The sequence below is a fragment of the Tinamus guttatus genome, unplaced genomic scaffold (genome assembly GCF_059628265.1).
Source record: "Tinamus guttatus ecotype Peru unplaced genomic scaffold, ASM5962826v1 Tinamus_guttatus_pri_ptg000472l, whole genome shotgun sequence".
In the NCBI taxonomy this organism is placed as follows: Eukaryota; Metazoa; Chordata; class Aves; order Tinamiformes; family Tinamidae; genus Tinamus; species Tinamus guttatus.
This window is the reverse complement of record NW_028289006.1, coordinates 1,690,494-1,713,689: the sequence shown is the minus strand read 5'-3', so window position 1 is coordinate 1,713,689 and position 23,196 is coordinate 1,690,494. Positions and strand designations below refer to the sequence as shown.

Below are 23,196 nucleotides of genomic sequence, written 5' to 3'. Positions count from 1 at the left end.
TATAAGCAACAGCCACATGCCCTACACAATTTCTCTCTGATACGTACAGATTCACCAACCACATGATTAAGCACTTGGGCCCAATGCTCGAGTGAGAGACAGCAATCAGGGGAGCACAGGCATTCACCTCGGATATTCTTCCTTTTCATTAAGTTCACAGAGCTGCTCTGAACAGTTGATTTCAATGGTAGAAAAGGCCAAGATCAGCAGCGACATTCAAGTTGAGAATTAGGATTAGTGTAGAAACAAGCAGCAAGAAGCTAAATCACTCTGCAGGAGCAGAGATTACCATTTCCTTTCATTTCCACTTATCTGCGATTCCATAGCACTATTGCTGCTCTAAAAGCAAGAAAGCAGCAGGGAAGACAACACACCATAACACTGGTGTTGGCACTTGCTAGCAGATCCCTGGGGAACTACTGGGGAGGCAGGAACAGAGTCTGCAGTTGCTGCCTGTCCTCCTACCTCTCAACTCAGCCTCAGGAACTCGGCAAGCAAACTCAAGGTCTTCTAGCTGTACCATAATGTGCTGACATACCCTGTGGTTAGATGATCTAAGACTATTTGCTAAACAGAGTCACAACAAACACTAATCTGGGCATATGAGCCTGTCTTTTGAAATTTGGTAAATAAGCAAACAATCTGGACAATTTGACTCTCTGACCCCAAGAGAAATCAAGGAGTTGGCACATTCCTTCTCAGAAGACAAATGCCTCCTCAAAGCTTTTCAAGCTTTTCTGACTCAACTTTGGACTACAGAAGAATATTACATCATATCCAGGCTATTGGATGACAAAAATCTATTAATTACTCATTTGAGTGTCATCATCAGCCTGGAGGAACAACTGCCTCCTTTAATGATCTCTGTTCCCAACCAAAAGTCAACATCTTCATGCACAGGCACATTAAGATCAGCTAGGCAATTTTTAAGGAAGCCTACTAGCTGCAACTTTCTTTCTAGTTCTTAGTACCTATGAAGGCGGAGATTAAGAGAGAGAGCTCACATGCAGGAAGAAATTAATTGTCAAGTTGACCCATGAAGAAGACTTGCGAGTTCCATGGTCAGACACCCTGAAAATATAATGCTTCATCCCAACACAGCATGGAGCAGAAGAATTTGCCAGTTCCCTCCTTCCTCCATAATGTTCCTAGATCATGACCAGGCCAGTGCTTTAGCGCCTGATCATCTTTTGGAAAACCTCAAGTTTGTGGGCTACGCCCACAGCTAATGCAGTTTGCTGGACTCAATGGGTCATGCTTGTCTAGTGCTTGTGATACTGCCCCGTAATTAGGGAGTCAGCGAGTGCACTTCGTGCCCTCACCTGTCTCACAGGTGTTTGAAATTTCACTGTGGACATGGGAACTGCATTTTCTAACAGTTCTCCCTGACCTTTCCTGGTAGAAGTAAAGCTTACCACATTATTGCCCGGGCTACCTGGCACAACCAAGTTTTTCAATAAGCCATTTCTTAGAAGCTCCCTGTAGCCCGCAAGTGTTTTTAAGAAATGCACTGGGATTTTGTATGCTTTGGAACTAACCCCGACCATTTCAACATGTCAACAGACAATTTTCAGGTACCCTTCCATGTAATGCTCTTGATCAGCATGGCCAAAACAGAAGATTTGTATTTCATTCTATGGGAAGAGTCCACAAATGGAGCAAAACAGCTTCAAGACATTGGCATTTATGCCCATTAAAAAGCTCTGTGTGGGTGATCCTGATTCCTAGTTTGAATCTGCGGCACGATACTAAATACAACATTTAGGAAACAGCCACATTCTCCTAAAGAATAATGTTATCCTCAATAGCTTTTTTTTTTTTTTTTTTTCAAATGAGATATCAGACCCAGACTGACTTTTTGTCCATGACAGACAAGTCAGACACAAGCCTTGGCTTTTTACCAGGTAACATGGGCTTGGCAAAATTCCTTGCAACAAGTGGAGCTCCTTTAGAGGAGGTAGAGATAACATGGTCTCCTGAAATGCTGTGTGCTTGACAGGCATTGACCAAAATACCTCTGCTCCTTTATCAAAATAAAAAGCCCAGTTCTCAGGAAAAGTTCCCTTCTTGAGAGTCACTGAGGAGGATTAGAACCCTACAGAAACATGCTTTTCAGCCAATCTCAGGAGCCCCTGCCATAAAGGAACCTCCTGGCTTTGTAGCAAGGGAACCACAGCAGTTCAGCAAAGTGCATTTTGCAATCCACAGTGCAAAGTTTCTTCAGAATCTGTTTCTCTTATGGCATATGCTTCACTTTAAAGATTTTTTAAATTTGACTGTCTGAGCATTTTTTTGAGTTTGAAATTTCACCTTCCAAACTCTGCAGCACTAACTCATTCTCAGATTTTGCTTTAGCTTTTCCTCATTCATAATTTGCTGTCCTACCCTACTTTTTTTTTTTTTTTTTTTTTTTTTTTAAAGCAATAGTCCATGTTTTACCACTAAAAAAAATAATTTGCCACTAAAAAATTGCTAACATTCTTCCAGGAAACTCGAGAATACTGTATGTTGGCAAATCTTCTCAAGGAAGATTATAAATAGTCTGACTGGCTATATTACAAACATCTGAAGTAAGGACATAAAGAATACTCCCCTCTGCTGCAACTCTGTAGAGAAGCTGGGGAAGAAGGGGAAATCAGCAACAGGTTGATAACCCAACACCAAAGAAATCTCTACAATTTCAAATGGCTAGTGTTGCATGCTCTCTACTAATGCTATTACAGCATTACAGCGTGAATCATACCAAAGTGGTAAGCAGCAGTGTTCAAAACTGAGTTATTACTATTAATCATTCACAGGCAAGGTGAGAGGAAGTTCAACAGTCAAGATGACTGCAGACAACACAAGCTGAATTCGAAGCAGCTTGTTTGTGCCAGAGATGGTAGAATATTTAACTAGTACTGTTCAGAGAACTGCAGTCTATTAATCAACAACAAAAAAAAGACAACAACATATTCAGGTCTAAAAAGTAAAGAAGAAATTTTCCCTTCTCAGTGTCTGAAAAAGAATTAAGGTAGATCAAACTCAATGCTTCTTGTGGTACTATCGTTTTTACAGGAAAGACATCTGAAAGACAGTAAAAAGGCCTAGTATATCCATATCCTTTTTTTGGGGAGGGGGCTTTCTTTTTCACCTTACTTGGGTAACTGCTGAATCCTCATTTTTTGACCTTACCTGGGTAACTACTGAATGAAACACGGATGGTTTTAGTGTCTGGATCAACTATATTGAAGTTCCAATGTTTATATATTCTCAGTGTGGCTGCATATGTAAACCAGCTGGAATGGGCAAAGTAGATATTCTCGTATCCAGGCAGAACCTAGAAAACAGAAGCAGGACAATGAACAATTTTCAGGCCCTACCACATTCTTCATGTTTCATACTCCAGAGAAACTGGGAAAACTTGCTGTAAGTGGCTTGATTAATTGTTTTGTTCAAGAATGAGCAGATTCTTGGGCTTTTAATTGTGTACCTAACAATGAATTTCTGAAACCTTTCGGAATAATTCTTGAGAATGTACTGTTCTCAAATAATTAGTTGCTATTTTTCAAAATCAAACAGCTTAGGGTTTCTGATTTGGACACCTGCGCCGCATGATACATTTTGTTTCCCTGGTTTCCTCCCGAATCCTTTTATTTGCACATTCAAATCAGCTCTCTATAAACATCTCCAACATTAACTTAGAACATGCTGTTTCTGTGAAAATTCTTCTGGGTGGGAAGTACAGAAGCAAAGATAAGCAAATTCATTTTGCAAAGTAAATACATATTGATAGGACATCTTATCCAAAACATTTCTCTGGTTCTGAGATTTGTTGTTAACTCAGAAGTCTGCTGTTTTAGGCAAATGCTTAAATCTTGTCTAGTTAAAGCAAATATTATTGTTCTGGGATACATGGGGTCTTCATATTCTACTAACTGGCAATTTCAACTCTGAAAAGAAGTGAGTTATGGCAATGATGTGTCAGATGCTTAAATACTATCTCAAAAGCGTTTGTTCCTGCCATTCCCATTAGAAAGCTCTTTCAGAGTAGCACTGCTACTGCTAGAAACCTTCTTCTGATTTCCAGACTATTCATTCATGAGCCAGTTACACCCACTTCTTCTTGTGACAGCACTGTCCTTCAGCTTAAGCAATTCTCAACCCTCTCTGACTTATTTGCAGGCATTCACACTATCCCTTTCAGCCTTCGCTCAGCTCAGTAAAGCAATTCACTTTCTTCTGCTCTCCTCTCCATGAGGTTTTCCATTCCTTAGTAATTCTAGTAGACTTTCATTGACAATTTGTTTTTCTTGACCTCAAGCGAGCACAAGCGAAAGGGCCTTGATCGATAACACGGTCCCTTTATGCGCATGGAACAAACAGCTCATACTACAGAAACACAGACTCATGACATTGCAAGTCGCTGGAAATGAAATTCTTGGCGCTCACCTTGATGAGAGCAGAGCAGTGACCCATATCCCACTGATACTTCCCATGGCCTCCTGGCTCCACGTTGCATTGTCCACTCCGTGCAGGATGCTCAAATAACGCAGGAATGAGGTCCAGCAGGTCTCCAACTGCATTTAGAAAATGGACATCAAAGATGCTCAGTGGCTGAGGAAAGAAAAAAGAGGGACCACGGGACCATTTTCAGACAGAGAAAAATCAATACAATCTTATCTGGCAGAATTTATTTTCTTTCGCTCTCAAAACAACTTCTTACATTTTCTCTTTTATGTAAATATCTGTTCACAAGGCCCAGGTACTAAAACAGAGTGTGCAACTGGGCACTTTGACTGTCTTTAAGAGTCTGGCCCTTGTTCCAGTGTAGTGACATTGTTAGTACCAACATTTCTAAGGAAAAAAAGACATGCTGACAGCAACTTTTAAGACCTTTGTGTGCCTTTGCAAACAGCACGTGGATCAGTCTGCTGCTGCTTTTACACTATGTTCAAACAAAAATATTTTTAATTATCTAAATGCCTTTGAGAAGCCTTACATTAAGAAACACTGAGGTGAGCTTTCAGATTTTTGTAAAGACTGAGATTAATGCATCCTCAGGGCTGAGAAGAAAACAAAAGTGGAAAATGAGGTATGTTAACAATACTAAACCACTATGCAACTAGCTGAACAGAGGAAGTCAGTCAAAAGGCACTCAGCTAAGAGCCTTCAAAATCCCCTTCTGGTTGGAGCTAGCCAGGGTTCTCTGTCATGCAGCTCACAGTACAACCCACTCTGCAGAACGGGTTTTTCTTCTTACTTTCTTCTTCACAAATAAATGATAAATGCTGATCTAGCCTCTTGTGTTAAGAGAATTTTTTGAATCTTTCCTATTTCTGCTTACACCATGCCTTTTGTTAGGGCAAGGCTTAAGGAAAAAAGACAGAACACATATCACTGTAGGCATATGATTAGTATTTTTAGAACAGGACATAATCATACAGCACATGCATACACTGCTTGCAGTATAAATCACTCTTCCTAAATCATAAAGCTGACATCCCAGAAGAGGGGAGTCAAATGACATGGAAGAGATGAAAGGTGACAAATCCAGAGAACATCTACTTTTTATTTGGAAGGCTGAATTCTGCATTACCATCTGCTGTTCTGGCAGAGAGGAGAACGAGCAAGAGAGAAAAAAAAAAAAAAAAAAGTAAATTCTAGTGCATATATCCCAGGGAAGGAATTAAACCTTCACAAAATATTCACCAATGCAAGGGAGAGAAATAAACCACTCACAACTAACATCATACACAGCAGAAGACCCTAGCAGCAGCTGTAGTTTAAAGAAGAAATGCATAGCACACTTTGACATATGTTATATTGCTTTAGCTCACCACATTTTTGCTATCAGAACACTAACAGGGAGCCACAGAGGCCTCAGCAAATAAAAATCAAGGCATATATATTTGGATAGTTTAAGCAAATAGGTGGTACGAATCATTTATTAAAATGCCCTCACAACTGTTAACTATTGGGAATCCATATAGAGAGCATGGTTTTTCCCCATGTGTGATTTAGCTGAATTTAAAGGACTGCAAGCCAAACGTACAATGAGGAGAAGCTGTTTCCCAACACCCCATTTACACAAACAAAGCTGCTAACTCTGAGCAGAAGTCAGGCAGAAAAGTGACCAGCAAACAGGACCGTCACAGAGGGACAAGCAGGACTGCGGATGAGAACGCCCAGCTCCGCCAGCCTCCAGGAATTTTAATTCTGTCCTCTTATTGGCTCTTACTCCATATTCTTCCTTGTAACACCTATCTTCACTGCAACATCCACGTGTAGCCACACTGGCCCTGCTATAGCACCACTTAGAATTACCTGTACATTTTTAAAAATGTTTCATTTTTATGCACTATCATACAGTCGCTGATAGGCAAAAATGCTCTAACTACTATGGCATTCATTCAAGCTGACAGGAATGTGCTAAACAAGGCAGCTCTCAGAACTGTAAGCACACAAATCTGGCCAGAAGGTGTGAGGAAAGACCCTCTTTAATACAGCAGCAAAGATTATGTATATTCCAAGTGTTCCCCTGGGCGAGATTAGCTTGTCAGCTCCCCAAACTCACCAAAATATTAGAGAAGTGAAAAAGGAACTAGCTTGTTAAGCACCCTTTAGAATTCTGTTTTCATTCCCCTTTTTCAGGAACAAGGAAATCTTCCTCCAGTTTATTTCTAAGAACTCATTCAATAACTCACTCAATAACCCCCTTCCTCTTTAGGACAGGCCATCCGATGTCCAACAAGCACGGCGCACAGAGCCTCTCTGAAGCATTGAATGCATTCAAAAAGAAGATTTGCGTGCCCGTAATACAGGCCAAATTTGGGAATCTCAGAGCAGCCTGAGGCATCCTTCACCAGCTTGAGAGTTCCAGCTTGAAAAGAGCTATTATTGAGGTCCAGCATATGGACCTCAGAGAGCCCTATTCTATGAGGTACTAAACAGGGTCCATATCAGGGCATATTATGACCTTTTCTAATCACCTTCTCCCATTTCACATGGCAATGACAGAAAAACTCTTTGTACACATGGTTTATATCCTGAGGAAGAGCAAATGGCAGAAGTTAAGCTGACGAACAATGAGGCTACGCAACCATGACGAGAGAAAAACTCCTTCTGCTGGAATGTGAGGCACCTTCTCTAGGCCATCCCCCCAGAGTAGCAAAGATCAAAGTGAGTCTCCCTACCCTGTTGAAAGCTTTCCATCAGCTCTAAGGACAAACAAAATTTGAGATGTTAAAAGATAACAGAACTAACCTTAAAAGCTGTTTTTTTAAGAACAGGCCCCTACATAGGATGATAGAATAGACTGTTTTCTAGTAACTTCCCCATGTGTGAGTATTCTCAATACAAAAGAAGGAAGTACAAATTGAGGACTGTCCTAGAATCTTTGTACTGTTTAAAACTTACACCTCCTTTTCAATAGTAATTTCCCTATGTAGACAAGCCCAAGATTAATCACAGCCTAGGAAGAGCATTAGGCAGATGAAAAGGCTTAATGCTCATTGAGTGCCCCTCCTTCAGAAATTGTCTTAACTGAAGGGTTGGGTTTGTTTACTGGATATAAAAATGTTGCTAAACCAGATGGAATAATTTCACACTTTAGCATGAAAATGTATTCAGATGTTGACATCAATTTTAATGACACCTGCAAACGTCAAACTCAAAATATAAAGGTTCAAAATACACCTTGTCACCAAGCAGGTCTACAGTGGAAGTATCTATCTAAAATAGCCCTGCAGGACATCAAGCTTTATGTGATTTAGAAAAGAATCTGCAACAGTACGCAGCAAAACATATGCTCCCTATTACAGGAATAAAAAAATACATACTAGCACTACTATCAAATACTTAAGAGACTAAATTAACTATTCTGTCTATAATAAGGCCTGGTTATTTGCGGCAGATATAGTGAATTCTATAATATTCATGCAAAACAGACTCAGGAGTGCAGTTTGTCCATGAATAAGCATTCATTAGAAGGAAAATTAAATCTTAAGAACTTTGAAATCCATCTCCTTCTCCTCTGGAGAAGCAATCTTCAAGCTCTTTATACACTGAAGGGGATATGAACAGCAGCAAATAGGTACACAAATAGCATACTGTGGTCTATTCCTCTGGAAATCTTTGAGAAGTGGAATGGTATCCAAGTAATGGAACCATATGTTCTTTTGCAAGGCTGTCATGCACCATTTTGGTGCCAAGGAAATGCAGAGGTCTAGGTGCACACCCCACTGTCCAAACCATGTTCAAGACATTAACATTAGCATATTGGCTGTAGCAAACAGAGGAAACCAAAGCACCATCTTGAGTGCCAAACACAGACAGGAAAGATGTTTTGCTTTGATTAAAAATACATACCACATTTCTGAACTTCTATTAAATGTACCATTTCTACAAAAGCATGCTATTGAGATGCAACAGGCCTTGACTGAAAGAAGGCCAGAATGACTTAGTCACTTCAAAGGTCACTTTTTGACATCAAAGAGTTAAACAAATGATTATCACAGAACAGACACTGCAGATAGGACATGTCTCCTCTAAGGCAATAGCTCAACACAAGCTAGCACTTTTCACCCTGTCTAAATCTAAAGGATTCTGAATTATCCAAAAAAATAAAAAGATGAGATTCACAGGGCTTTCCAGATACAGGTGTTATGGAACAGAATTTGAGTTCTTTTCTGGATTTTTTTCTACAATTCAGGTCCACCGGGAAGTATCTATAATAATATAATAATTTGTGAAGAGATGCTGTCCTTTTCCTCTGAGTTTGAGCTGACTGCCATTCCTGAAAGATCTAGATCAGGTTCTACACAGGAAAGAGGTGGGTATTTTACTGAAATTCACCTGTTACAATTCAGGACCCTCTGTCATCCTTGATAATGGTTAAATTAAGACAAACCGGTCAACCACACTTACTTGAATCCTCAGTTTCACCCTGAAGAACCTGCCAGACTATTGCAACAGCATTACAAACTACTATGCCTACGGTAGAGTTAATGAATCGCTGCTACTGCACAAAAGTTGATGATCTGGAATGTGGTAATTGCAATTTCAAGTACAACTTCTAATATGAACCCAAAAAAAAAATCATTTGTCCTGCCACAGCACTAACCATACATTTTGTTATGGGACACTTAAAGAGAAAACAAAAAAGAAGAGGACATTGAGCAATGCAAAGCACACTCCAAATTCTAATTTATACTTGGAAATAAGAACAAAAGCTGTAGCTCCCAACTGTGCCCTTCCAATACTTGCCCTTACATACGAAAACCATTCCCGATCTCATTGGCATGGGAGAGCCCCAGATTACAAGTCCAGTTCAGAGGAGGCCTCCTCACACACCACTGCAGACCAGTTATATTATCCAAGCTGAACTGCCACTGCAATTTTTGTAGAATGGTGTATTACCAGATTCTCTTCTACTCCACTCCCATCTATGACATCCCATTCCCAACTACTAAAAAACAGATACATCAGTCTTACTGTTTGCTTGTGTAGTTTAGCCCACTCGAGGGCTCCCATGTACAGACCATCCAACTGTGCAATAATATAGCCAGCATGCCTCCAAAAGGGGTCATCTTTATTATTTCTGATTTGCTGTCTTGTCCATTGATCTTGTCTCCTGCAGAGGAACAAACAGGTTGGGGTTTTCTTGTTTTTGTTTTAGAGTATAACTGATAATGTATGGGACAGACAAATGCAGGCCCTTATTTGACCCTTCCTAGTGTTTGAGGGAAATCCTGGTTTGGAGATCCAGCAGGCATGAAGGGGTTGTATCTTCTAGGTGTACATGTCCAGATCCATGCAGGCACCTAAAGCAGAACGCTTCCACTGGCACACATCTTTTATACATCAACCAGAGATGGACACTGCATCTTTGAGGGACTCGTCTATGTCAGACCAGCCTCCCCTCCTCAGTAACGGTAAGTCAACATTTGATAGGTCAGTTGAATAGCTCGCTTTAAATGCCTACTTTAGGATAAAACCTAAAGTCTGAAGTGCCAGTATTCCTCTCCTGGGTACAAGTGCAATGAAGGCTTTCTGCTGTGGTGCTCAAACGCCGCCTGGCAGCCATGACTATCCTCCTGTGAGGAAAACATGGGATGCGAAACTAAATCATCCCATGGGCCAAATCCAGTCAGGAAGCTACCTGCCAGAGAACCCTGGTTTACAGCATAAGGAAATACAAGCTGAAGAGACCCTGCAGCAAGAGCATTCAACAGTATGAGGATCTCCAAGAACTCTCTTTGGCTTGTAGTCACAGGGCCATAAAAGAACCACAGTTTATTAGAGTAAGTCAGGAGCAGATTCTGGCCTCTGGTTCTGTATCTATCCAGCATTACACATGGCAGCAAAAAAGAATGCATCAATTTGGCAAGGATGCAAACTCTTCCAGCAGTCAGCAGTGTATGAGTGACAGAAGTCAGCCTGACTTTACTTTCTCAAAATAACGAGAGGAAGAAGTATGTCAGAAGAAACAGGCACATGGTTCCAGCACTCAGGGCTACAGGCTTTCAGTATGAAGCAGCATATAACAAGACTTCTATAAAATAAAGCAGTTCTGCAGGTGTCTATGATACAGGCAACAGGAAAATGACACAAGGCCATGGAGCATTGCTCCCGCCACCCTAACAATGCATCGCTGGGGATACGGTTGCAATGCCAAATCGCTGTAAAAAAAAAAAAAAAAAATCTGCCTAGACATGGCAGCTACTGCATTTTTTCTTACAAGAATGGCAGCAAGGCTGAAAGACAGACGGACAGCTAGAGCACACAAAGGTGTTCTTTTCTGCTTCTATCCGAATAGGCTACCATAGAGTAGACTTCATATGCATACAACAACAGAATTAATCAGATATATATCCTAATGTGAGAAGCATAAAATGAGGGGAAAATAGGAAAAGCTACAGAAGTGACCAAAGTTTTACAGGAGGGTTTGAAATGGAAGGAAACTTAAGCCTAAGGAGATTATTATTTAAAAAAAAAAAAAAAAGTTGGTAGTCACAGCTGAATCTCCAAGTACCTGGCATGGTTCCTTTCCCACTTGTAATTTCCCACCAGTGTAACTGCATTATTTGAGTAGAATTACTTTTGATTTATATAGCTGAAGAGAAAAGGTAACCAGGACTTTTGTGATTAGCAAAGAATTCACTTCAGTAGTAGAGCAAACAAAACACAAACCTAACAGAGGAAGGAAAGGATACACAGTGCTAAAAAGATTAAGGTGCCAAGAGACCACACTGTTCCATATAACATTCAAAACCCCAGCTTTTCAGAAAAGACTATTAACTAGAATAAGCTTCAGATTTCATTAGCCTTATCCCTTCATAAGGACAGTTTTAAAAAACTTTTGAGTGAACAGAATTAAAGACTCTGCTTTAGTACGTTTAGATTTTTTTTTATACTAATGGCATACAGTCAGATGAAGAGTAAGCACATATTTTCTATAGCCCATACAAAAAAGGATTCAAAACAGTGAAAAACTGACAATCTCAAAACCCAGATTTTAAATAATTTATTTTCTAATAACTTAATACATACGCCATAAAACTCTGAACTCCACTTCGAACGGTGGGATTCTTAATTAATTGTGGATACATATTTACAGCATGGTCGTACATCTGCCTGAAAGAACAAGAGCAGCAAAAGTTACTGTTTTGCATCTTTCCTCCCTTTCCCTCTCCACCCCATTGGTAAACAAGCATTGATACATAAGCAGCACAGCCCACAATGTCATATCTTCCAAATCATGGAAATGGCTTTCCATTTTTAATGCATAACAAACAGCAAAAGTAATAAATGGTTGTAATTAAAATAAAAGGCCTTGCTCATATCCATCTAAACTCTTGTTCAATGGAAAAGATGCAAGAATAAGATTAAACTACTTTGCAACAAAAATTCAAGTTCAGGGAAGGTTTGCAGGCCAGCAACATCTTGAAAGTCCTAGCATGCTAATTTAAAGCATAAAAGAAATGATTTATTGAATAACTATTCCATTTCGAACTAAGAAAGCATTGGTGTAGAGGGGATATAATTCACTGATTAATATCTAACAATTTTACATACCATTAACGAAGCGTTCTCTCCTTACTGATTAGGCTAAATATCTACCTTTTAAAGTGTATATTTAAAAATGAAAAGTTGATCCTGCTTGTTCCAAAAGAATACAGATTGATTCAATTCAGCATTGTAGAGAACAAAATTATTGTGAATTTCATGTTGAGTTCAGTTGTTGTTTTGTTCCCATTAATAAAGAGGAAAAAAAAAATCGAAATGAAAAACTGAACAATTCAAGATGAAATTAACCTTCAAAGAGCTCAAGTGCCTCAAAATTAAAAATATCCTTCCATTTTAGGTAAAATGAAATTGTCCTGATCAAGGCAAAATAGAACTTTTGTATTTTCATTATGTTATTTTTCCTCCCATCAGACTTCTTAATCTGGTTTAAAGGTAAGCAGGAAGCTATTTTTGCTGAGGTCTGAAGCTAGTAGACCTACATCAGTCGTCAGTAAAAGCAGCTCCTACCAAGTGCTGAGAGAGCAAAAGCAGAACTGAGAAACAGACATCAGCCTTGAGGAAAGTGCAGGCCAGTAAGTCAGAATTCCTTGTGTTAAAACCCAGGAGGGCAACTTCTTCTGGGAGGGGCAGAGGCAGCAGCTATTACTTATAATTTGTCTTGGAGCATAATCGAAGACCAGAGCAGAGACGATTGAGCAGCTTGCCGGGAATTAAAGATACCGAACTGCTGCTCTCCCCCTTTCTCTCAGTGCTTTCCAGCTGTTTAGGTACCGCTTGGTTGTGTGAAACCTTTGCTTCATGTGTCAACTCTGGCACCCTCTGACTACAAAATCTAAATAGCCTGCACGACCTTCAGGCAAAACATTGAATCATCAAGGAAGTGAAGTATTTTTCTGGCACGTTTGCCAGAATATTGGAATTAGTTAGAATTTGATTATCATGCAGCAGAAAAGCAGCAGAGCTGGTGCAAGAAGGCAGTTTTTTTGCTAGGTTAGGAGGTAGGACTTGTGGAAGGGGGGCTAGGATGTGCAGGAGAATAAGCAAAATCTCCAGCAGCTGCATGCTATTGCACCTGCCATGAAGCTGCAGCCACACTATCAGTTGTCGTTTCCAAGTTTCCCATTGAAGAAAAGACTATGTGCCCCAACCATATCACACTTCTTAAAGAGGGTAAGAAGCTTGAAGAGGTTGATCAATATCCCACACCCTCACGGTCCCAGGAAATTCAACAGGTAAAATTCCCAAGTAATTTTAGAGGTAAATTTTCTTGCAACATGCTCCATACAACAAGTCAGAGTTCTGATGGGACTAGAAAAAGGTAGAAAGATGTGCAGGCTTCTAAGTTTAACCACCACCTAGAGCATCTTCATTTGGGCATTCCAAGGGCTTGCAACTGAAATTACCTTCTTCAATGGCCTTCCTTTTTGCATCACACTGGCAGAGGAAGGAATGTCAAAAATGATTCATCTTAAGAGCTTCTTACTGAACTTTTTCTCCTAACTGCTCTGTGTTTTTCTTTTCTTTTTTTTTTTTTTATTTTATTTAACAAAGCCTCTATGTGTATGGCTTGCATGTTTCAAGCATATTATCCTCTGAAATAAAGGGAACCATTATAGTAAGGCAGAGCTTTGTAACTTTGAGAACAAATGCAAGGCTATTACAAAGCTGGGGATGAAAAGTACAAAATCAGTAAAGCAGAGCTCTACTTCTTAAAATTAGAGAGGATCATGATAGGACTCAGGTCAGCTAAGGTCACATTAAGAAATAAAATAATTCAATTAATGATGCTTCAAAGTTAAAGCCTGCTCTTAGGTATCTTATATGTCCCTGTTGGAACTGATTAAAAGTATGTGTTTAATGCCACAGATGTTCATGTGCTCTGCCATTGACCCAATGAAGTGAGGCCTCAGTAGCACTTCCATTTGTAGCTGGGGAGGGGAATTCAAATCCAAGAAAACCAGGACAAGCAACTCTGGCTGGATAACAGGACTGCTCCTTTAGAGAGGTGAGAGACTGGAGTCAGAACACTGATATCTGACACTCCAGGCACTAGGAAAGGGATCACCAATACATGCTTTTGCAAAATACATAGTTACTATCTGAATCAGGTGCCTACACTGTAAAGAAATGAATTTATCATTTAGAAATGCCTGCCTTCCTATCTTGACTCATAGGATGGACTGATTAACTCAGCTATAAAGCTAGAGTGAAATGAATTCTTTCCAGAAATCCAAGGCAAAACAGTCCTTTGCATGATTGTTTATTTGTAATTCATTTGTCTTGCATTGGGCTTGGTTTCCTACCAAGAACAAAGCTTATCCTTTAAGGGTACTATTTTGTCACTCTTATGCTTACATCAAGAGGTCCAGCTGTGCCTAGAAACCTTTCCTCATGCCCTAAGTGTAATGCAAGGACTGAGATGGCTGAACATTCCTGGAAGTCTCTGAATTGGGAGTGCTCTTGACCTACAGCCCCTGCAGGAACCTGCATTTCAACCTCAGCTCAGGCTTCCAAAATATCTGTGTCAGTACAGTACTTGAAATCAGAGCTCTCCTGACAAGATTCTAGGATTTCTCCAAGAAAGTACCTTGGGTCATTTCTCCGTCATGAAGTCATTGCCACAAATGGAAGCAAGACAGCTGGAGATTGCAGTTGTCCAGGCTGTAGGAAATTATGCATTAATGGGGACTTTTACCAAGCTTAATGTCATTCTTTTGGGGGCTATGGCAGAGCCAGCTCTGGTGGTGCTTGTACAGTGGAGGCCCCTAATATCAAGCATTTATCTTCACTCCCAACCCACCACTGAAGCCACATTGCAGGGCAGTGCAGCCACAGATGTGCCCCAGGGGAGAACTGGGCAATCCCATCTCAGCACGGATGTGCAGGCTAGCAGCTTGAGGGGGAATTCAAGAGTTCAAAGACAACAAATACACTCATGGCAGAGCGTTGGTTTTAGCTGCCCAAACAAGGAGATAGATACCTTAAGTTCTTTCACTTCTGAAAACTTGGAGCACTTCTACCTCCTCTTCCCCCTGCTTCCTTCAAAATAACTTGTAAAGCAAGAATTCACAGCTTGGGCCAAAAAATGGTTCTGGAATCCCCCAATGAAGAAATGCTATATACCTATTTTATTCAGATGCACTACAGCGTATATATTTATTAATAGCAGGGACTGCTCATGGCATCTGAGATTTTGGGAATCCAAAAGAAGTCATAGAAATATACAACTTTACTCCCCTCTCAACTTGTTCTCCCTTGTTGTCTCATCTTCCTCCCTCTTCGCTTGGACTTGGGCCACTAAGCTACATGAGTTCTGGATGCAATTCTTTAAAATAAAAGGGGTACGAGTATTTGGGTTTTGTTCTGTCCAATCAGCAGAGTTTTGAACATACTGATGCACAATTAGGCAGAAATAAATTAATGCATTTTCAAGGGAAAGGGAAGTACTAATTTCACTTCATGGAATATTTTGTTTCATAAAAGTTAATGCAGTTAAAGGATAGCAGGATACCTCCTTTTCTCCGCCTACGCAATAAAAGGGTACAAGGTAGCAAAACAGTTCCTTAATTTGACGGTTTAAAGAAATTCTGTGAGGAAAACTAGCTAGGAGCTACATGTTCCTTAGTGTAATGGAGCATGACAGTTAAGTTAGAGAATATTCCTGTAGCTCAATGTTTGAAAGGGAGCGGTTGTTGATGCAAGCAAAGCTTTCAGGAACAGATTGTTATACTCTTCCCTGCTGTTACCAGGACAGGATAGCCCTCTAAAAGGGACACTGAGCTCTGTGCAGCTGCTGTGGGCACTGACGTGCACCGAAGGAGAATGAAGGCACTCGAAGCCCTCTTCTCACAAGGGAAGTATCAACAGTGCTGAGGAGCTTCCCTGCATACAGGCTGAGCGTGTCAGGCAGATTGACAGAAGCGGTAACTACAAGCTGAGAGAGACCATTTCCAGCTTGATACAGAGGCCGTCGGTAACTGTCCTCTAGGAAAGTCTGCCTCAGCATTAATTTGGATTCTGAAACTTTGGGCAAGAGAAAGAAGGAGAAAACAGGATTTTGAGAGGAAACAAAGTATTCAATTTTTAGCAGGTTCTCACTACTCCTGCAGTTTAGGCAACTGCAAACCCACTGTGAAAGCAACAGCCAGTAATCTCTACATTGAGCAAGTGGAGACACACCAAGGTCTTGCAGGCAAATACTGAGGTAATAAATTCTGCCTTTGCAAGGGTCAGTGAAGCATAGCACAATTCATCTCTGCTCATTAGCCCATTTGGATAGGTATTCTTAACTTCAAGATAACCTCTTATCTGAAATAGCTTTACAAGATCTGACGATAAAGGTTAACATTCATAACCCTCAGTGAGGAATATGCTCCCAGTACAGTCACAGACATACTAAGGGACAAAGACAGAACCCAAAACTAAATTCAAATGGGATGTATAACACTTGACAGTCATTTTAGTGATGAGGATCATCGACAATTATTACACTGTCAGAGAATTTCTCAGTGGATTTCCTCATAAAGTTTCCTCAAGTTAAGAAAGGCTTTGGTTATTTCTATTTGCATCTTAACCCATTCTTAAACTGCTTTAAACCAGCAAAATGCACACAGGTCTCACACCTGCTTTCCTAACCTCTTCATTAAACCAAACCCTCAACTTCATTTCCAATTTTTTTCCATCTCTTTTCATTGTTATTTCTGCTAGATCCACCTCTAGGCAAAGGCTGCTCAGTGGTGGCACTAGCAGCACTGCAATAACAAATCGGGTTGAAAAGTAGCCCTGGTAAGCACTTTGTCTGGAGCAGGAGAAAACCCTGAACTGTCACTTGGGAACACCATCATTGAGCAACTTCAATTAATACCTATGGAAAAACAACACAGAAAAAACTCCCTCCCTGAACTTGCACATAGACTACGACATACAACAAAATACTTGCAAATACTTTTCCACATTCACTTCAAGTCTAAAGGAATGGAAGCTAAGAAGACTTAAATTCTAGTATGGAAGCAGTGAGAACAGATAGAGCTTTATTTGCCATCTGACTGGGCTTGCTACTTAGAGTTCTGTAGATGTCATGACAGCCCTTGCATTAATCACTTGGAGATGAAAGCTTCTAGATAGAGCCTTAGTGAAACTCTGTTGCACAACAAACAATTATAACTAAATATTTTGATGTAATACTAATATTCACAGATCCAAAACACAGTTTACATAAGCTGCCTGCATAGTACATAATACTGCCATCTCATGCCACAATCTACTGAGTTTATTTTTTAATCTCTTATATGCACTTCCTTTCCCTTCATGTACAGGGTACATGCTAGGCACTCAGAACTCTTTCCTTGACCTGGCAAAGTGTTTTGTTGTTGACAAATATTCCTACATACCTTCATTCCTTCAAACATTCTTGTCCAGAGACCTAACTCCAGAAAAGTCTACTGGAGTCACTTTAACACATTATATGATCAAAGAATAATCTGCAAATCTTAAAATGTCTTATTACTCATTAAATAAAAATCTTGTCCAGCATTTATATTTGATGTAACTGTTGCACAAACAACTCTGCACTGCTGGCCTGTTCAGTGCAGCCTGTGAATGTGTATTCCAGTATTCTAGAAGCAAAACTGGTAAAGCCAAATTCATGTCACAGCACTCATCACAAACATCTATTTCCCAGACATGCATCAGAACTTCGGAATTCTTCTTTTGCTGTGACTAAATCACTACAGGAAGAGGTGGAGCCTGTTCAGCTCAGCTGAACTTACTTAGCTGTGGCACTGTGATTTCCATCAGTTAGCACCTTAAAGTCCCGTGCTGCCTTCCCACTTAGCCAAGAAATGAATGGTTGGAATAAACAAACAAATAACCACCCATATCTAACACACACTGCTGGATAATCATAACAAGTACAAAAATGCTGTCAGTGTTCACACAGATCTGTGTGGTGAGATTCAGTCCCCCACCTCTCCAAAGGTCTTTCAGGAACACACTGAACCTCCTAGACGAAGGCCAGTCTGCCTCCTAGCCTATCAGTGCAATTTTTACCTTTGTCCGAGAGAGACTAAACTTCTCACCATGCTGAGAGTTTTCAGCATGTTCCCTAGCAGTTTCTGGACAGCATTTCCTCAGAAAGCTCCTCCGGAAAGTCCTGCAGCCTTTGCTAGAGACACCTCTTCCTGCATGGCCTGTCCAAGTGTCTCATCTGTTACTGGTCAATCACCTAACTACAGGCTGGGGAAATAAACTTCTGCTACCCTTTTGCAACTATTTACGATGCAGGGTTTATGCACGCCATTCTGTGATTACATTGCTTACTCAGTAACACAGATGCAGCGCTCATCTATCTCACCAAGGTGAGAAGGAACTTCTAAAGGATGAAGAGTGCACAGAGTAGAAACCGCATCTTCACCCTGTAATAAATATGATATGCTTCATACTTACTGCTAATTAAAAGAACAGCACACAGCTGCTAAATGTATAGTTAGTTTAAGCAGATAGGAGTTAGGGAGAGAAAAAAAAAAAAAAGAAAGATACAGAAACCCACTGGAAGTGTCATGAGTTGCTTCCTGAGCTACTTACGGAGCTGTGAGATAGCCTTCCAAAAAGCCAGATGCATACATGATATCTTCATTGCTTAGAGTCTGATGGCCATAGCCTGATCTGATCTCCAGAACTCCCCAACCTGTTGTCTGTATAGAGTTGTTGTAGAAACCATAGGCATCTCCACTTCTGTCCAGTATATTCTTGACCTGAAGTGTCTTCTCAGCTTTATTCCAGTATACAGTTGCATAGCGCATTTCTGTAGATAAAAGGGGGAAGAAAACAAACAAAAATGGAAAGTTAGTCTTGCAATACACCTGACAGGTATTATAGGAACTTCATTTTGCTTGCTCAGTGCTGTGTCTCAGAAGACCAAAGCGATCAGAGAATTAGTTGTGACATGTATAAAATGTTTCAATTTTCCGTTTGGTAGCTCCAGCTAAGGTTTCCAGTCACAGGCATCATTAATTAGCTATATGAAGAAAGCTGTATGCAGATTTATGCAAGAGTTGAGATTTCAAAAAATGTGATAGGCCAAGTTACTCATCTACAGACTTTTCAAAGACTGAGAACTAAGAAAGTTGTTGCTGCAAAACAAGTACATCTTACTACAGGGAAGTGTGAGTAGGTATTTCCTATCCAATAATAAATGCCAAAATACTCTACTCAAATAAGTTTAAAAAATTAATATGATTGCTTTCCACAATGTTCAGTTCCACCATGTATAGGAACACTGATGTTAACATTATGCAGAGCAGTATGAGAACTAATTGGAGTACTACCAGGACAGCAGCTAAGTATTCTCTTGTTAGTCTTTAGGAAATTAGTTACAACTCCTACAGTAGACAGCATCTGACACAGCTGAGTCTTAACATAAAAATTAGGAGGAAAGTGTTCTATTAACTGGTCAAAAAGAAAATCTTACTGAAAGTAATTTTAAAAGACAGTACGTCTTCGCAACTGGAAAGGATTATGGCTCCTGTCAAATTTGCCTACCACCTAAAGATTCAAAAGACTGCAAAGGTTTTCCAAATTATCTCCCTGGGCAAGTAATCCTGAAGGTGCCATTATCCAACAGGATGATTAGAACTTAATGGGTTGGAGATTCAAGAGCAAAAGCACCAAAAAACTGCAATCCTTTAAAAGGCACAGAGCCAATCACCCTAATAGGAATAGATCACAAGAGTTTTAAATGAAGAGGAAATAAGGGAAGTTGGGCATTAGACTGACCCAGAATTCTTCTTAGATTGTTGTTTAAAATGTATACTCCAAGTTAGTCAAATTTTGTTTGTTTCAAGTTCAGTAACAAAGAGATAAAGAAATTACTTCCAAAATCTCAAGTCATTCGGCCTTCTCTAAGGTTGGACCTGGTTACATCAGATCTCCCAATTTACAACTCACAGGACTACTATGGTATTGCAAGAGAGAAGAGTTCAAAAAAAAAAAAAAAAAAAAAAAAAAACACATGAGTCACAGCTCCCAGAATTATGAGCTTATCCTTAACTTCTCAAAAGAATCACAGTATGACTATTGAGAAACCTGTGATGTTCTATTCCCTTGGCCCTTTTCCAGTGTGTGGTGATGGGTGTTGTTGCCAGCTTACAGCAAGAAAATATCATTTGGTTACTATTCCTTATAATCATTAATCTTATGTGCCATGCTCGTATCAGCTGCAAAGTAGATAATTAGCTATTTTATGAGTAGCTACGTATTCTATGATCATCCAGAATATTCAATGACTTTAGTAGGTATTCTGCAATACCTGGAATTAGAAGAAAAAAAAAATCAGCACAAGGTCAGCATGATATCTGTTTCTCTTTAAAAGAAACTGCAATGTTTGTCTAGCATCTAGTTTCACTTTGAATTAAGTGCACCTATTTAAGTCAGTACTCTGAAACATAACATTAAAAAAAGACTTATCAAGAACCAAAGTATTTGAATAAAATCACAGAGTAGCTGAGGTTGGAAGGGAACTCGGCTCAGTCAAGGTCACCTAGAGCACGTTGCCCAGCACGCCGTTCAGATGGCTTTTGAGTACCTCCAAGGATGGAGAATCTACCACCTCCCTGAGCAACCTGTTTCAGTGCTCAGTCACTCCCACAGTAAAGAAGACCCTATTCCTTGTGTTCAGACACAACTTCCTGAGTTTCAGTTTTTGCCCACTGCCTCTTGTCCTGTTGCTGGACACCACTGAGACGAGTCTGGCTCTATCCTCTTTACACCTTCTCTTCAGGTATTTATACATATTAGTAAGATCTTCTCAGTCTTCTCCAGGTACAACAGGCCCAGTTCTTTCAATTTTCCCACACATTAGAGGTAAGAGCAAAAGTATTTTCTAACAGCTAAGCTTTCTCCAAATAAGCACCTTTTTTTGCATTCAACCACACAGTTGTTTCTTCCTAGCATTCCAGCAAGGATAGCAATAACTGTTTCCTACTAAGTCAATCTTCATAATGCTTTAGAGAAACTTATCTTGTTAACAAGTGAACAGTGATAGCTAGGACAATTTTAATACTCAAGGAAAACTTTATTTTTCCTAGTTCTATGGACAATACTAGAAGTATTAACTGCCTCTATATTTAGAAAGGAAATTCCAGGAACTTGGAAGCCCATGTTTAAAAACAGGTTTCTTGCCTGCCAGATGCTGAGGTTATTTAAAGAACTGAGATATGACGGCCTCTTGGATCCCTCTTCAAAAGGCATAATTCTACTTTTCTGTTATGATCCCCTAACTATCCTTTAGTAACACATATGGTAATCTAGTTACTTTAAGGCAAGGGTTAACATGGGACTCAGAGTGAACATTTAGAGAACGAAGAGCAGGACGATATGGGACAAATACCACTTTACAACACTAAAGCTCACAAACACAAAGCAGATAGGGATGCTGACTACATGGAAAGGAAGATCCTTTGAAGCAGCACAAGGGTCCAGCGCAGAGCAGAACCAGCCTGCCCAGCACTAAAGTGGAGGCAGATCCTGACTGCGGAGCCCATAGCAGGGGCAGAGGAAAGGCAGGCTGTGTGCTCTGCTCACTGAAACTGCCAAGGAAAGGGGATGCAAAGTGACACACTTTCACCTCCAGCCTAATGAAGAGTTGGGAAGCTGCCCATAGGAAGTAGGGTAGCAGGTTACTATTACTAGTGCCCACAGATCAAATAGGTGCAACAAGGAAACTTTTTTCCACCTAAAACAAAGGAGTTGTTGCTGTCTTCTTAAATAAGGCTACTCCCAGGGCCATTTACACCAAAATAAGAACAAGTACCCTGAACACAGGTAGTCTAAAATGACTTCTTGTGGGGTTTTTATTTTTTTACATCTTTTTCTCCTCCCACTGCCATGTCATAAACACACAGAGATGTTTCTATAAGTCAGAACAAACTTCAAAACTTTAAAGTTTACCCTGTCCCTAACTTCACTGTATGGTAGATTTAAAGTGGGGAAGACCTGGGGAAGAAAAGGATGGGAGAGAGGAAGAAGTATGAAATGATTTGCCACAAAGCTAGAGAGGCGTTTAAGGAAAAAGCAGAGAGTTAAATGCCATATATGTGTATATGTGTGTGTATACATGTATATAAGTATATACTCTCCAAGCACTCCAACTGTCTTCAATGCTGCTAACAGCATTTTTTATGGCCCTGTCAACTGTGTCCACACATGAAGAACAACCCTTCCTCTCTCCCCTCCAACTTCACTGCCTTATCTCTACTGGCAATATGAAGATCCGCTTATTTTCCTTCAAGAGCTGTATAAGAAATGCTTTCTTACTTCACCTCCACAACCACAAGAGGTGTTTGTGAATCACAGTGACATAATATTTTGTTCTTTTCTTGTAAATATAAAAGTACGTTTTTCATAGCAGTTCTCAACAGAAATCCTCGGATCAGGTGTATTTCACCCGAGTTCAAATGAACTCTCAAGAGCAACTACTTCTTCCCTTCCCCAAATATATTCTTATTATTCAGAAAAGACTATTTCCCTTTTATGAAGTTCCTTGTAACTCTGCCACTCACCAGTCAGTTTCCCCTGCTTCCAAGATTCAGGCCTACAGCTTCCTCAGATCTGACAAAGTGTCAGAATACCCAGGCATCATGAAACTCTGTTTATTTCGGCATATACACATTCATGCTTATATATAGTATTTATAAAAATATAAGTACTGTTAGTATTTATACGTAAAGTGAGTATCTTGGTACAGTTGAAGTTAAAGCTACAAACTTCAAAGTCTATATACACCTAAGCAAGCTTATGCTACAATAAAATTCAAGCATTTCTCACCACCTAGTTTGTTTTAAACTCATTTTAAACTAACAGGACTAACTTCAGGAAAAATAAAAACCAAGAAAAAAATCCAGAACTAAAATGCACAGTGAAATATAGATGAATATCTAAGAAGCAACCACATATTACTGAAAACTCCATACACGCCCTGCAAGAACAGGAACCTTTCCCTGGAAAGGTAATGCTGGTATTTTTATACTTGTTCTTGGAGGGCAGGGCAGAGACCCCAGCAATTCTCCCAGTGGTTGCAATGGTAGCTTCTTACACACGAATCAAATGCAACACCTCCACGATCACAGATCATCCTGGTTCCACTGCTAAGCTAGACTTCACAAGGTGTAGCAGAGCAAATACTGACAAACA

The 23,196-nt window shown here is 40.0% G+C and overlaps 1 protein-coding gene across 1 annotated transcript in view; it reads right to left on the bottom strand.

Annotated features, from left to right (window-relative positions):
- PLBD1 (phospholipase B domain containing 1) overlaps positions 1 to 23,196 on the bottom strand; it is a 36,437-nt gene that overhangs the window by 8,981 nt on the left and 4,260 nt on the right. Inside the window, exons 2-6 of the mRNA XM_088532861.1 lie at positions 18,592 to 18,811; positions 11,533 to 11,616; positions 9,475 to 9,613; positions 4,432 to 4,596; positions 3,175 to 3,319 (exon numbers count right to left, since the gene is read on the bottom strand). Of these exons, the coding sequence (XP_088388987.1) occupies positions 3,175 to 3,319; positions 4,432 to 4,596; positions 9,475 to 9,613; positions 11,533 to 11,616; positions 18,592 to 18,811 (753 nt within the window). The remainder of the gene's footprint in view (positions 1 to 3,174; positions 3,320 to 4,431; positions 4,597 to 9,474; positions 9,614 to 11,532; positions 11,617 to 18,591; positions 18,812 to 23,196) is intronic.